Here is a 17,059-nt window from a genome sequence, read left to right on the forward strand (position 1 = left end):
TCTATATCGTTAAATACTACATTAGATACATTGCGGATAAAAATCATCGATGAAATGAGTGTCGATTATAAAATTGCCTCAATTGCCAGAAGCCTCAAACAACAAATTGGTATCCTTCATTTTCGTCTTATTTGGACCTCTAGAATCTTCCATTAAAATTTTTCCCAGGGGTAACCTAACACCCTGTACAAGAGTTCCTTTTTGAACCTTTTAAATTTCTGTTCGTTCGATCCGCGGGATCCTGACCGTAGATACAACCCTGCGCTCGTACCGTAGGTTCGCGGCGATCCTCGAATCGTGTGATTCCCGTGACAGAGCCCCTGTGTAGATACAACCCTGCGTGCAGCGCGCGCGCAGTACGCGTCGGAGCCTCTGCATAGATACAACCCTGCGCGTGGAGGATGCGCGCAGGTGCATTCGTAGACCGCCAAAAAGCATCGAGGTCGAGCGGGTGGCGGAGAGTCCGGTCGACGGGGCACGGAAACGGCCGATCTCGCACGAGCGGTCACGAACCAGAGCTCTTGCGCGGTTTGCATCGCTGCAGGCGCGCAGTGCAGCCGCCGGTACACCGCCAACACAGTCGCGGCTCGGCGATGTTTCGGCTGAGCTGAGCGCACGAGGGACGCTCGTGTCGCCGGCGCAGGCGGTCTCTTTTTTTTCGTGATCTCTCCTCGTACTCGACGCACTTTCTTCCCCCGGGTTCTTGTACGTCGTCGTTCCACGCTTCGCTGACAAGCACGCGCGATCACGAGTACCGTCGAGGAGCCAGCAAACGACGACGTAAGTGCACCGCGATGATTATAGTGTCATCTAGTTGCTAGTTCCGAGTGCGAGACCTTTTGGTAAACGATCGAAGGTTACGATTCATCCTCGTCGAAGATGAACGACGACATGTATGTAGACGGTTCGAAGTACGAGGTGTGCGTTTGTTCTGTGGAAACGGGATCGACACGGCGAAACTACGTGCGCCAATTGCGATACAGTAAGGGCTCGATAACGGAAGAAATTTGTCACTCTCGATGCTCCAGGAAGTCCGCGTCGTCCTTTGTTCCGACGATGTACTTCGCTGGTGCCTTTCTCGCGTCTTAGTGTTTACGCGCGCGGTTCGATCGCATTTGTTTTGGTCTTGACGTCCAGAAAGTGAACTGGTTCGAAGCAACGGTCTCACGGTCCGGCAAATAATTAAAAGTGGAATAACGTTATCGGAAACCTTATGCCGCACGTTTTCCGTACCCCGGTTGTTACCGGACAATCGATCGTCGAAGTTGGGAATCACTTAAGTTGCATTAAAAGCGGTTAATTGCATCGAATTTCCATGCCTCTTAAAATCCGATAATATCTTGACTTACGATCGTTGAAACAATGGGAAAGAACGGTTCGATGTGTACAACGGCGCACAATAATTCTACCCGGCGCGTTATGTTTACTCTCGATGATTTGATGAACTCGAACGCCGCAATGGGACGATATATCCATTTGTTTGGTTGCAATATTTCGTGTATGCGTGGATGGTAGTGGATGGTGTTTCCCTTTCAGAGTCATTGCAATCAATTGATATCACATCGATCCTTAAAGGATGCGCCACGCTTCTGTATTTAGTTTACAGTCACGAATCGTTTGGTGATCGTTTCGTTCGTTGATCCCGTAGCTCTTTGGAGCGAAGACCGCCGTACACGATGAATCGAAACGATAAAAATCGAACGCGTACCCTGTCACGTCGTCGGGTTTCGCCACGGAGTCACGTGAGGACGAGGATAGAGCGGGCGGATCGATCCTAATCGCGCAACACGGCAATCGAACGGTACCGAACAACGGAAAATGGCATAAAAATAGAAGTCGTCAGGAAGTGTACTTGGCCGTAGCCTATCCGGTACGATGTTATCCTGCCGCGTCGGGTGTCCTTGTTCTTGCGACCGCCATTGCGACATGTCAAGGCGAAACGCATACGTACGTGTAATATTAGATCAGAGCGATAGTCCTCGCGATAATAGCGTAATAATTTCTCCGAACGTCATACTACCACTCTCACCGTGAACTCTGTCTTATCGAGCCGCGCTTCTCGCGTGATTCGGCTAATTCCTGGGGACATCCTCGATTATGATTCTCGTGTCACGTGTCCCAATCTCATAGATACGCTTTCACCGTTACCAGAACTTTCGAACGCCATTCGATCGGACGATGAGTTAGGGTTTAGCTCGGCCAGCCAACTATCACGTGTAGCTGGATTTCAGGCTGGTCAGGACTTGGGGGGGGCAGACAAATTACATGTAAACGACCTTGCCCTTGGCAGAAACGCGACGAATCCCCGAGGTGGTGTACGTTTTCATAGTGTCGAGCGCTGAGCGTACAACAACGAGTCGATATATTGATTCATTTCCGATAATATATTACCTCCCAAGGTGATAACGCGTGCACAGGTATGTGTGTTGTCTACGCACCGGGCAAACCTGTCATCTTCCAACGGACGCTATCGGAGTAACCGTTTACCGTTTCGAGTCCTCGATTGTCGCAATGCTTTGAGGATGGACGATGCATGGATGGTCTAATTAGCGCATTAGACAGCGTACAATCGATGCCGCGTTATCGAGCTCCTCGAGTCAAAGCGACGGGACGATCTCCCGACGATGTAGCATCATCTTGACCGTGATGTCGCGTAATTAATCGATGAAACATTCGCAATGGCATATTTCCTGATTGCCGAGCGCGAGCTGGTAAACTTCTTGGCAAACATTCGGCGGAGATGTTTGTTCTGGGGTGAGAGAAACGGTCAGCCAACGTCAATAAGTACAGACTCCGTCGCGATCCTCGTAAGACAGAATAAACAATCCCGCGATATTTCTCTTCCACGCGAACCGTCTTTGAAATTGTCTACTGAAATCTTAAACACTGGTGACTTAGGGCAGCCATGATACTCAACCGCCCTCCAAGCCTTTATACACGGCCTGAAACACTGACGCTCGTTGCAGATACATTTATGAGAACACATATCTCTTGCATGTAGATATTTAGTTGTCTGATTCGAGGTATTTAAGAACTTCAGGATTTATGGAATATTAAGAATTGTCTGTTGATTGTAGCAAATCCTTGGAACTTAGAAACAACACACACACAATGCAATTATGCAAACTATTTGACAAATTCATTGAGTTAAAAAATGATACGAATTTAAAAGTTATTTTTGAACAAATGAGAAAATGGAAGGAATATGTCTGACAAATACAAGATTGCTGCTCATTTTGTTCACTCTATAAAGAATAGTAGTGGACAATTTTGAAAATTAATTCTTCACTTTATTGAGTATTATAAGGTCTGGGTTAGGTATGATTTAGAAGTTGAATATGAATTTGGATTGAAAGCAGAAATGTTCCATCTGGAATAAATGTCTCATTTTCTACAAATATGACAGATCTGATTTAATACTTTGGACCCTTGGATACCGACACTGCTCATTCAAAGTACAACCAAATTACGAAAACATGATGCATCAATTTTTAAGGGGAATGGCTTGTAAAAGGGACGTTTTAATCTTTAAATTCGGGGTAGTTTTAGTCGCGTGACAAGTTTTCTAAACTTTTGAAGTTCAGAGGTATATTAAAAAACTATAAGACAGTTTCCGTTGAACAAGCAGCGTGAATAGTATGACGCAAGAAAATGATTAATATTAATTGTTTAATACCTAAAAGAATATTGCGAGTGTACCAGTTTTTTTTTCATTTATTATCAGAAAATTATCAGAATCAAAAATGTAAAAGATAGAAACTGTTCAATAGCAGACATTTCAAAGACATTAGGAAGGAATCGCTGTGTTATTCATAATTGATAAAAAAAAATCCAAGATGCCCAAAGTCTACAAGATCGAAAGAACGACGAGTCATTTTAAAACAAGCTTCACGTTGGCGATAAGACAAGTGGTAGCATAAGCTGGTGTGAAAACAAACGCAATGACCGTGCAAAGAATAATAAAAAGTTCAGGAGACGTAAAACGATGAAACAACCGCCACTAACCAGCCGCCACAAACAAGCAAGATTAGAGTTTGCCGAGCAAAGATCACATTGGCTTAAAAAGCGGGAAAGAATCATTTTTTTCTGACAAGGAAAGATTCAAGTTACGTGGGCTCGACCTGAACTATGATTTTCATGATTTGGGAAAAGATAAAGGCACGCAAAGTGTGTCAGAAGTAAATGAAATTCTTTGTTACGCCAAAGATTTATTTGATCTTACATGGTGTGTTAGTAGCGTTATCGGGGAACGTAGTTTCGTGTCGGTTCGCAAGAAAACGAGAACAGCGGCTTCGTCGACGCGTACTCGTCGTAGCTGAGGCGTTCGATCGGGAATCCCGACTGTTCCGTCTCTCAGGGTGAAAAGCTCGACAAACTGGGTGCTTAGCCGTCAAGTAATGACGCGACGGCATCATGAAAGCGATACCCCAGGTTGCTTCGCAGACTGCGCGTAATCGGATCGACCCCATCGCTACACCATCGTTGCCCGCAGCACAGACACTATCTTATCCCCGTGCAGACTGCGAGGAACGAAGGGTGTACGACCCAGGCGCGGATGGCGATATAGAGCGGGCGTGTATTTCTAGAGCAGCCGGTTAAGAATAGCACGGCAAATAGGCGGTTGAATTAAATATAGTCGGTGAACGACCGGCAAATAGATTACGAAATTTCATTGAAGTCACGGAAGTCCGTTAGGACGGCTACCGTCGCTATCCGGCTCTCCGCGTTATTACATTCCTGCTCCCTGAAAGGACAAGGCTCCTTTCCACTGACCTGTCCTCAAGTTTCACTTGTAACAAGTACAGCGGAATAAGCTTACGGGTAACTGAAGATTCGCGAGTACTTTGACGGTGGATTCCCAAGTTCTCTGTTGGTCAGACCTAACACAGGCCTCCCAATTAACAGATTCGTGGTCCCTCAGAATTCGAAGATCAAAAGAAACATAACTGTACTTCGTTCGAAGCTATGGGACTGAAAAGTGAAGATCGTTCGGTACTTTGACAGTGAAATCTTCCGAAGTTCTGCGAAGGACAGATTTAATATAAACTTCTTCGCTATTAAATCTACTTTCTCCGAGAAGTCAGACATCGAAAGCGACAGATCTGTTCCTCTCAAGTTTTGTTTAAAACAATCAGAGCAGAATAAGTTGTGTAGAAAGTTTGAGATTCTTGAGTAACTTGATGATGAACAGACTCCTATTGGAATCTACAGAATATGGATACACTTTGTTATCAAATTCCTATTCCTTGAGAAGACAAGAATCAGAGTAAAATGTATTTTCGGAATAGCGAATATTGTTAAGTATCTTGTCAATGAACAGACTTTCATAGAATTCTCTGAAGAACAGACCCGCCATAAGTTTTCTCGTTATTACACAAATCAACGTTCCTTGAGAAGTCCAAGATCAAAAGGGAGAGATTTGTTCTTCCCAAGTGTAGTTCGCAGCGAGTCGAGCAAAATAAGTTTATTGAACGATAAAGATTGTTGCGTGTTTTCATAATGAACAGGCGTCTATGGAGATTTCCCGAAGCCACGAATTAAAGAGACAAATCTATCCTTTTCACGTTTGATTCGCATTGAAAGCCAGAATCCTTATTGAATGCCCTTAGCTCGGATGGACTAAGCTTTTACATTCCTCGATCCTTGGAGACGTTATAATCGACTTTGTGTCACACTGAGAATAGATTTAGCGTTCGCTTAAACCTATAAAATGAAAACCTCTCGTTATTACAATCCTGTTCTCTGAGGAACCAAACACTTAAAGGGTAGACCTGTCCTGCTCAGATTTGTTTCACCGAATAGCGAAGATTATTAGGTTCCTTTCTAATGAAAAAGGTCATGACATCTTGTTATTAGATTCCCATTCTCTGAAAAGTCAAAGAGCACAGAAGGCCTGTTCGCCTCAGCTTTGATCGCAGCGAGCGGTGCGGAATAAGTTTTCAGCGGAGATTGTTGGAGCACTTTGATAACAAACAGGCTTCCGCGGAGGTCTCCGAACGAGGCGAACCTGTGTCAGAAGTCCTGCTGTTGATATCATCACTATCGATGTACCCAGATATATTTTCCAGTAGGTCGTTCGCGAAGATAGCGCTCGTTGTACGGAGGTTCGTACTCATTTGGGCCGGAAGATCTCGTCGATATCGTTGTTTTATGGGCGGCGGAGCTCGCGCGGAAATGTTCCCGGGCTGAAATAATTGGCGAACGGGTACCTTTTCGTCGCAGTCATCTGCAACGGAAAGCTATTTCGTCGCAGATGTTCCCCGCGCGACATTAACGAGGATTATAAATATCGAAAAATGAGGAAGTAAAGTCGCGCGCGATATACACCTACGCCTTGTTCGACGACTCGCACAGACGAGGAATTGTGAAAAAAAAAAAAAAAAGGAAGAATGATTTGATGGAAATCCAATACCCAGTCGTCTCTTGGTGACCTAAAATTCGTCGTTCGCTTACCGAACTCTATCAGAAAACTGAAATTCTTCGCGCGAACGAGCAAACGGTTATCCGGCCTTTTCGGATCCTCTGTATTAGTCCCTATCTGCGCTTCGAAAAAAGCCTGGGAAAAGTTGAAAACGTCGAATCATTGCACGGAATATCGTTTTTCTTGTCCGGAGTCGAATAACTGTGCAGGTCAGCTCGGCGAGCCATTTGCTTTGTTATATGGTATTGCAGTTCCAGGGATTTAAGGAGCGATAGTTTGAACGATACACTATGTCTTGTGCAGTTTAACCCCGCGGGCGAAGGGCAATTTGGTCCACGGTAAAAGTTTCGGTGTCCTCGTTTTGGAACAAGATTTTATGTCGAGTTACGATATTGGTATTGTCTCGAAATATTTTTTAATCTAATAAAAGATATATGTGAAAACATATGTTCAATATGTACATAAAATAGTCGAGTGTGTAACAATTTTAACCAAACCGTAAGAAAAGGTAATGAAACAAATAAGGAGGTCAGAAAAGAAAACGTATTGCAAATATTGCAAAAATGAGAAGACGTTTAAATATAGGAAAGGAGACACTGAAGAAATCAAATTAATTAATTATGACAATAAGAATTGTTTTTTCGATGTTATATAAAATATTGTTTGCAAAAACTGTCGTTTCAAAACGGAACATATAAATTCGTCGAGAGAAGAGAAATCGAAAAGTCTTTTACTATTTTATAATCGGATGCGTCGTTCTCGAGATCTAAACGGTTAAATTTCTGATGCAATTCCTTGCGCCCGCCATTTGTATCTGAGTCAGCTGATTGAGCGCATGCGCATACGCGTTTTAACTGCTTCTAATCCCGATATCGGAGCCTTTTGCACGTTTAAGTTTGTCCCGCTGTTTTGAAATATCCTGTATACAAGTGTCAACTTCGACAACAATAACAGGTAGCAGGACGAGGGTTAATTGTATCGAAGAAGTGATCCTTTACGAGACTTGGATGTCACGTTTCTGTGTGGAACGCGTCCCGTGTAATTGGAACAGTGGCCGTAGCGTTTCAATATCCTCAATGGAGTACAATATACCGGTGCAGACCATTGTCTAACGTCGTAACAATCAGATACAATGTCATTAATTAGTCAATATCCAAACGATCTTTCTTCTCTCGCGCGTACAATAATAATTTCCAACTAAAATTACTAATTAATGTTACTCTTTATAGACTAGTCTTATAGATGCATTGAAATGGATTTCGTTCGGTAGGGATTAGAAATTTGTGTGTTAAACATTTTGTCACGTGTTTCCTGTACTGTTTCGAATGATACCGATCGTGTTCAGGTGATCGATCATGCCAGCTGTACCGGCTGTGGCCGAGGCTGCTGCCCAATTGGAGGACCTGGATGAGCCACCAGAGCCTCGAGTTCGCGGGGGCAGCGGGCGAGCTGGCTTGATGAGGCCGCTGGTCGTCTTAGCACTTCCTGGCATGTACCTTTTCTACAAGTACAGCCAGTACAGGCGAGAACAGCGCGAATTGTCGCGGAGAAGGGTCACCGAGAGGGAACTCCAACATCTTCATCATAAAATCGTGAGTACTTGAATATTCACTACTAGGTACAATGAACGTTCTTACACTATTTAGGGGACACCCTGTATGCTCCAACGGATCTACAACATGAACGCTCGGTGTTCATCCCCACCATCGAGGCGTTCTAATACACTTCCGCCAAATACATAAGACAGTACAGGGATTTTAGATATATTATGGATATTTAAGAAATAATTAAAAAATTTCAGAGTTGTTTAAATTTCCGGATTGGCGATAATTTTTTTAAAACTTTATATCAAAGCGAGCGAAGCTTGACTCGGATCTGCAATTTTTATTTATTAATCGTGAATAGAATTTGCCCAACTTTGCCAAAAAACGGATTCAAATTGAACGCGTTATTTTTGTCGAGATATCAAAGTATTTTCTAAAGAGTCGATGAATCGGAATGGTTGCCCGAAATACCAGAATGGAATAAACATTTTAAGCGTCAGATTTTCCAATGGACGAGTTCCTTTGTAATCGCTCCTCTGCGTCGGAAAGAGAACCGAGTGAAAATGGCGCTTGCAAGCTTTTCGAATACAACGATGTCTACTATTATCTAGGGGCGGTAGCTAAAGATACGATATACCGGGAAACAGATGCGAAATGGAGAGGAGGAGTGAACTAGAAAGTGAGGGACGAGGGAGGGGGGTGAAGGGTTCAATTACTCGAAGATAACGCGATCAGTGCTCGATGAAAAGACTCTGTGCCACTTCTGGAAGCCTAAAATCATTCATTAAACGTGGTGTATTCAGAAAAATCTTGGAAAATGTTAAAAAAAATCCAAAGTAGTTCCCATTAAAATCGACACATTTAGTTCAGTGTTGTTTCTATTGTTCTTAACATTTCTGCAGTTTCACATTTGGTATAGTCTTGTCGCGTCTAATTGACTCGTGTTTCCAACCCCAAAATGCTGTCCTCGCGGGGTATTTTTTATTTTTTAGAATAGAAAGAAGTCGTACAGAGATACGTTAAGGGAATAGAGCGGATGATCGAGAAAGGTAATATTACATTTTGCAAGAAACCCACGAATGGCGAATGCTGTTTGCAACGGTGCATTGTCGCGATGGAGAATCTTATTGGTTTCATCATCGCAAGTCTAGCTTTACTAGGCTAAAAAAGAGCTGCAACGTTATTGGTGTAAGAGGAAAAAAGTCATGCCACAAAATTTTTGAACACACCGTGTATATTTCAATTTCGATTGTCTTTTAGCAATAACATAATTCTATAAATTATTAACCCCCATTTGCATCATTCAATGTACTATTAGCTGAAGATCATAAATATCTCAATAGTTTTTGGTAGAGATTAAAAAACTGCAACGAATAGTGTAATAAAAATTACAGAATTCCATTTAAAGTAGTTGCATATTTTAGTTGCATCGGTGTATAAAAATGAATCATATTAATTCAGATTCTACAAGCAATTATTTCAACGTAAAATCCATTTTTCGTACTCGTGAACTTTTCATATCGTGACAAGTGCTCTTTCGCATCACGTTGGAAGTAAACGAAGGAAATAATTCAGATACAGTAACAAGGTAGTTAAAATTTGTCGATACTGGATTAGTTTCGATTTGGAATCAATACAAAACCGATACGGTAGAAGGTAGAACTGGAACCGGAACCTATATATGCGAGAACCATTTTCACTTACGACAGCTATCACATCATTGAGGTTTCCATAACTGTTTTGGGAACCCAAACCAATACCATAACAGGTTTGGTATCCTGCCTGCAACTGTCTGGGTAATTCATTGAATATAAAAGTTTATGGCGATCGAAACGATACTCTGTAATTCGTACAGTTTGGATGGATGAAGTAGCTTTTATTCACAGTTAGATAAAATATAATCTGGTATTATATTTGGTATGATAAAATTACAGTTATTGGATAGCTTTTTCAGGTTTCAAAAATTCACAATTTTGATTACAGTGCAATTAGATGGTAATTAGATCGTAATTATATGAAATTGCCAATATAATCTAGCCTTCTTTTCGCGTAAGCACGATACTTCAGACCTTATTGGGTCCTTCAGCTTTTTTTTTGGCGGTACGTCACGATCAACGAATTACACCCAATTTGTAATATCTTTCAGCGAGCAGGTAAATCTGGAAAATATTAACCCTCATTTGCATCATTCGACGTAATAGTGGTTCGTGACCTAACTCTCGGATATCACGGATGACGTACTGGCACCCTATGTCACTACCTCTAATAATGTCAAGAACTACGTCAAGATTTAATCGTATTCGTCCCTTCGGTCGAAGTCAGTTTAATCTTGAATAAGAGTTACTCTGAGCGCCCGTATGCCGATGATTTACGACTAGAAACTCTGAATACGTATTGATTTCTATACCCCACCTCATACACAAGCTAACTTAGCTCACTTCCCATTAGTAAGAGACTCTGGTTTGAATCCGTATTAGAAATTCGATACTTTTCTTTCGAAGAAAGTAATACAGAGTTCAAGTATCGTTTTAGTCAATGGCTTAATTGTTTTGTCTATATTATTCGAATCCACCAGTACAATTCCAAGCGAGCATTAAGTTCAGGAGGTTCCAAAGCATATACATTTAAACTTCCGGTAAGTTAGTTTGTGCATGGACGCGTTTCGCGGCTTTCAAAGCCCCAAATTGTCGACTAAACTTTACACACTTTATTGACCACGAAGACAAATCCCGTATCCTGACGTTTCGTTTAATAATCATGTCACTCTTACTTTTTATCTTATTCTCGTCCGTAGAGTCACCGAGAATATTCATTATGAATAATTAAATGTCCTGCATGATAACGAAGTAGACTTCTTTGACGGTTCTCAGCCTCGTTTAGATATTCTTGTCGCTGTTCAGGATGAATCACATAACTTGACTAGCTTAATTTATTCTATTCTTTTCTATTTATATTCATTTTATATCATTTAAGTTGTATGCTGAAGTATTCTTTTATCGATGATAACTTTTTAAAATTTTTAACCATTGTTCAAGCTTATGTTCAGTAAATTGCAAAGAAACTCACGATATCGAATTATTATTTTATTATAAATTTCAACCGAGTTCCATAGTTCATATTTTTGTTATAATTTCTTTACAAAGCATTTATGGATTTTTTGTTACATAACATTTTAGTCTTAGAGTTACATCTAGAACACTGCTGAAGTGTGTACGAAAAAATGTGGAACATCCTGTACGTGGTCGATAGAGTACTTGCGAGAGAGGTACAATTTGAGCGTATCCCTCTACCGGCGAGCGCGGGAAGTGTCGTAACAGACTAGACCAGTCCCAAGATGTGTCCGTGCGCAGCAATTTCCCGGTCACCTTCAGAAATCACCGCCACCCCCCCCGTAGTTCAGTAGGTCAGCGAGCAGAGTTGGCGTAGCCCGCCAAAAACGAAACTGAAAAAAGTGTCCCTGTCAGGAAGCCTGCCAAGGAGCAGTATTCACGGCCGGTGGTTCGAGGATCGGATTGCCCGGATGCTTGGTACAGTTAGTATGGCCAACATTCGCGTCTCGCCGGCTTGGAATTTCTCGTATCCATTTAGCTACCGTCGCCCCGCTGATTTACGATCCATGCCGCGTCCCATCGGAGACTGAAAACAATGATACGACACCGATATTCCCACAGTACCGATATTCGATTACCGCGAACCCGCAAATTCGTTCCTCATGAATGTGATTTCGGCGATTCGAAAGGCTTCTTCGACCGATTGCCCGAGACCCTCGTCGATTTCGACAGCGCGGATCGATGAAATCGTTCGACGAACACCGATGGAAGTTGTCTCCCCGGGCAATTCTTTCAGGATCTCCAGACTCAGGGGAACGAGAATTATGATCTCTGAGAGCGTCCGGGTTCTCCGAGATTCGAATCGAGTCGAGTTGAATTGGGTCGTTAAAACGTTTTCGAATGTACAATACCCACTGTTCGAGTAGACTTTAGATTCAGGTACATATTATTGTGTCATCCCGAGAGAACTTCACTGAAGTTCGGTTCTGTGTCATTCCTTGTTACGTAGGTTTGCTTTATACTATTATTGTTTTTAGAAAAATGTTAATATGCATGTGTAAAGTGCGATACTTTGTACTTTTATGTGGTCGAAAAAAGAAAATAGCACTTATTAACTTGTTTAATAATTATAAATGTCGTCTAAAATTTGATTATCATTGGCTATAAAACGAGAAAGAAACAATAAATTTCAATCCTAAAAATAATATTTCCTTAAATGTAATTGTTTTGAAACGGACATAGAACCGAAACAGTACAAAATAGAAGTTGTTCATAATTATTTGAAGAATCGAAACAGATATAACATTCAGATTCATGGACCTCCAGAATTTAGCTACGGTCTAGCTACGGTCTCATCGAGGCCCACGAATCTCACGTTAAACACCACTGCTTTAGTCTTATGGCATTAAAGTCAGGTATAGCAAAACACATGGAAACTTTTACGATCCATCACAAATATTTCGATCCCAAAATTCCGCCAATCGGTGACCGTTTTCGAGAGGTACCACGCCCAGAACAGTTCGATCGCGAACCACGGCTGGCGAATCGAATCGTGGACCGGGTGGTAGACTCGCGTGTCGGTAAACGACAACCAAAGCCTTGGAATTTTTAGACCTTATCACGGCCCCAGCCGGCTTGCGACCTTAATAACAATCCTGGGCTCATTAATGATTGCAACGAATCGCCAGGTTATCGAGGATATCGTTAGAAGTCTGGACTTCCTCGTTTTTTAAAATTTCATAAACGCTCTCGCGTGCTAGTAAACGGTCAGACGCGAGCCCGAAGTCTCGCGAGGAACGAGTTAGCACATGGCCTTGCACGGACACCCAGGTGTCGACCACTTACCGCGAAAATTGACCAATCTGGAAAGTGACTTTCGAGAATCCTCTTGGTCGTTCGTGGTAACAAGCTGCCACCTTCTTCGAATTGTTCTACGTACTTGCGTGAGCTTTACTGTACAGTCGGGGAAAGTCGGTGATCACCGATGGGAACTGGTAACCTTGGGAATAATGCGGGTACGCAGAAACGGTTAGGTAAAAATGGCTGGAAACTCGGAGTCCTTCTGGATCGAAGACCTTCGTAGCTAGACGTCGTGATAGATAAGGCGCACGCCACCTCCGCGTTAAGATCGCCATCGCTCGGTGTACGTGAACCTTAACGTTATTCGTCTGGTCTGGCCGAATGCCTCCACCGTGCGGAGAACGGTTTCTTTCCGTCGACCCAACGTACTTGGCAATTCCTGCCTTTACTTTCCATTTCAAGTATCCTGCCGACGAACGACGCCGGGGCACGTTAACGTCGTCGTATTTTTAACGGAAGTCTCGAAAGGTGTTCACAGGTTACGGACTCGCGGAACAGGCCAGCGAACGATTTATGCCAGATCTTATCAAACTTTCAAATCTACTTACTTTGCTGCACATTATGGATGTTACGCGCTCTAAGAAATGTTCAAATGGTCTTCTATTGTAGTTTGAACATTTATTTACGTTAATGATCCGCAAGATGAACGTTGCTTCAGGGTTGGTTCATCTTTCGTGCAAGGAAGGCAAAATTTGACATCAGCAGATATTTAGCTCGTATCGTGTTTTTAAATGTCTTTCACGTTTCAGAGAGAGAGAGAAAATAATACAAGAAAAATGGCAATTATTTTCAATCGATGAAGACAAAAGGTTGACACTTTCTTGTGGTTATTGAATATTGAAAAAAAAGATTTATTTATTTAAAAGTAATTTTTTTCATTTTTTTTAGTTAGTACATTGTTCGATAATAAAAATTCTATATAACAAGTAAGAATAAGTTAATTTCCGTAAAATTAAAATTTTACTTGATAAACACCATTTTGTCGTTATGATTTACAAATGGTGATCTTTCCATTTTCGTTACTTGCTGGAATAAACGCGTATAACATGTACAATATGTACCATGTATGAGCGGTCGATAACCTAACTCCTCTTGAGCGTATTTATCAAGATGCAGACTGACTCTTGTCAGTCGTAAATAGTCACTCTGTTACTCCGCGTATCGAATTCATTCATATCGTTTGCAAAAGATCGTAACGCGTGTACCCTCGGGTGTAAAGCAGCCTCTACACGATGAGACTTTCCTCGAGACGCGTCTCGCGACAAACGATGGGCTCGAGACTATTCGAAACGATCTTGTAACATCGCTCCATACAAAGAGTAGCGTGCGTCGGATATATGCCCGAATTGATCTACAGTATAAATGCTCTCGACACACCACAAAGCTCGACAGCTGGAAAGGAACCCTTCCTCTTTCACTCCCTGTCCTTTTCCACGTTCGACAGTCAACTTGGGCCGTTTCCATAATTAGAATCGATCCATCCACTCCATAAACGCCTGGCTTGCGATCCCAATTTTCCATTTCTCAATTAAATTTTTTAGTTTACTTTCCTACGATGTTTTTAACAACGAGATACTATTTTTCGTATTGAATTAAAATTGAATTAAAAACCGAATGGAAATTTACGAAACATGATATCGAGAAGTCGTTAAATAATTTTCCACTTTTTGACAATTTTCATCCATTTACATTTCCATACATTTCAATAAGAATTGGTTAAGCACAAGATTCTTTAAAATGTCATTACTTGCCTTTAAATAATTATCTTTCAAAGCCTCGTATATAGTATATACTCTCCTTTCGTATGCATGGTGGAATTAAATTTAAAATGAAATCAAATTTTTCTTCGTTCATACGCAAATAGCTAAATATATCTTTGGGATCCTTATGTTGCACGTTGTACGTGAGAAAATGTATTTTCATCAATTAACAATATCTTTGATCACTTTCCTTTTTCTTTCAAACACAAAAGAATCGTCGCGCCAATTGCAGTTTCTTTTCGTTTTGAAAGATTCTGGCACGGCTGTTCGTTGCTTCGGAGTCGTGCAAGAGACCGTTTCGAACCGCTTCGTTTCGCCTCACGATACGAGCAATCAAAATATCTCGAATGTATTTCTTGTCGCGAGTCATGTCGTCGGGTTAAGTATCGCAGTGTAGGGCCCGCTTTACAAAGTTTGTTTAAACGCGACGGTAACGTGACCTCGCCCCTAGCAATAGATAACACGTGAACGATGCCGGTGAACTACCTCTGCAACAATGAACTGACGTAACCCCCTCGGCCGTACGTGGGCTCGCGCCATTTTTAGCGCGCGATCGTTTTAATTTTCCTGAATGAAACGGCCTTAATTAGGAGCAGCGAAGTGGATTTAAAAATACACCAGCGCCTGCGTGGTCAGTGACCCCACGGCGACCCGGCATCAAGGGTTGATAATACCATTAGGTCGACCGCATAAACCCCCATAATGCTCAGACCTTAGGAATGCCGATCGATGCAGTCTTTCGCTTCCGTAGGATTACACAAAGGCTTGCCCACTTTCCAGAAGATAGGTTTCGAGGATTATCACTGTAATCGGTTGCTACCAGCGTGTTTCTTTTACAACAACAGACAACACGCTAACACGCATTAAGGAGTTCTTGTAGTTTCGATCAGAGAAAATAAATCGTAAGATTTTTTAAAAAATCTTTGATGGACGTTCACTTACTCTCACGAAATTCACTGTACGAGACACTATGGCGCCCGATGAATCAATCATCATGCTGGTTACATTTCTCGCCACTTCCAAACTATTCCATATTTACGAAGAAATCAATTTTTAGTCTACCCCATTTTCCCCTCAGAAAAGGGAGTCGAGCAAATTTGATTCACGTTAAACGGACTTTCTCAACTGATATTAAAGCGAGCGAAGCGGAAATAACAAGCTAGATTTGGATCCGCGATTCTCATTTGTTAATTGCGAATAAAATTTGCCCAACTCTGCCAAAAAAGGGAATCCAATTTCACGCGATATTTTTGCCGAGATATCAAAGTATCTTCTAAAGAGTCGATGAATCGGAAATGCTTGCCCGAAATACCAGAATGGAATAAACATTTCAAGCGTCAGATTTTCCGATGGACGAGTTCGTTGAAAATGGCGCTTGCAAGCTTTTCGAATACAACGATGTCTAGTATTATCTAGGAACGATAGCTGAAGATACGATATCGCGGGAAACAGATGCGAAAAGGAGAGGAGGAGTGAGCTAGAAAGGGAGGGGCGAGGGAGGGGGATGAAGGGTTCAATTACTCGAGGATAACGCGATCAGTGCTCGATGAAAAGACTCTGTGCCACTTCTTGAAGCCTGAAATCATTTATTGTATGTGAAAATGTTAAAAAAAATCCAAAGTAGTTCCCATTAAAATCGACACAATTAATTCAGCGTTGTTTCTATTGCTCTTAACATTTCTGCAATTTCATATTTGGTATGGTCTTTAGCACAGTCTCGTCTCGTTTAATTCACTCGTGTTTCTAACTCCAAAATGCTGTCCTCGCAGGATATTTTTTATTCTTTAAATAGAAAGAAATAGAGGTAGAGAAATAATTCAGATTCAGAAACAAGGTAGTCAAAATTTGTCAATATTGGATCTGTTTCGACTCAGATAGAACCTTTTTCACTGACAACAGTTATCACATCATTTCGGTTCCCGTAACTGTTTTGAGAATCGAAACCAATACCACAACAGTTTTGGAATTGTTCAATTCTTCAATTTTGGAATATAAATGTTTATGGCAATCGAAACAAGACTCTAACTCTAACAGTTCGAATGGATGAAGTATCTTTCATTTACAGTTGGATAAAATATAATCTAGTATTACATTTGGTATGATACAATTACAGTTATTAAATAGCTTTTTCAGGTGTCCAAATGATTACACCTTAATTGTACGATTATTTACCTTGCAATTATATAGGATCGTATAATGGCAAATGTAATCAATTCTACCCTTCTTTGGATACGAGCGAGGATAATTTTGATCTTATCGATTGATTGATAGGGTGATATATGCACCTGATAAGGTTTTCTCTATCGCAAGAGGCCACAATTTGGCTGTTGAATATATCGCAGGCCTAATTACTACAGCCCTTCAGTTTTAAGATGGGGTCCTTAAGCGTGCCCTCGGTCGTTGAAGTAATCTCGAAAGTTAACG

The 17,059-nt window shown here is 41.6% G+C and overlaps 1 protein-coding gene across 1 annotated transcript in view; it reads left to right on the forward strand.

The window, feature by feature from the left end:
• Nucleotides 1–643: 643 nt before the first annotated feature.
• The window catches only part of LOC122404298 (chromatin assembly factor 1 subunit A-B-like), a 65,693-nt gene continuing 49,277 nt past the window's right edge, over nt 644–17,059 (forward strand). Inside the window, exons 1-2 of the mRNA XM_043408231.1 lie at nt 644–780; nt 7,767–8,013. Coding sequence (XP_043264166.1) covers nt 7,777–8,013 — 237 coding nt within the window. The 5' untranslated portion in view covers nt 644–780; nt 7,767–7,776. The remainder of the gene's footprint in view (nt 781–7,766; nt 8,014–17,059) is intronic.

This window comes from Colletes gigas, unplaced genomic scaffold (genome assembly GCF_013123115.1).
Source record: "Colletes gigas isolate AHSC1104 unplaced genomic scaffold, ASM1312311v1 Colletes_gigas_Sc00002, whole genome shotgun sequence".
Classification (NCBI taxonomy): Eukaryota; Metazoa; Arthropoda; class Insecta; order Hymenoptera; family Colletidae; genus Colletes; species Colletes gigas.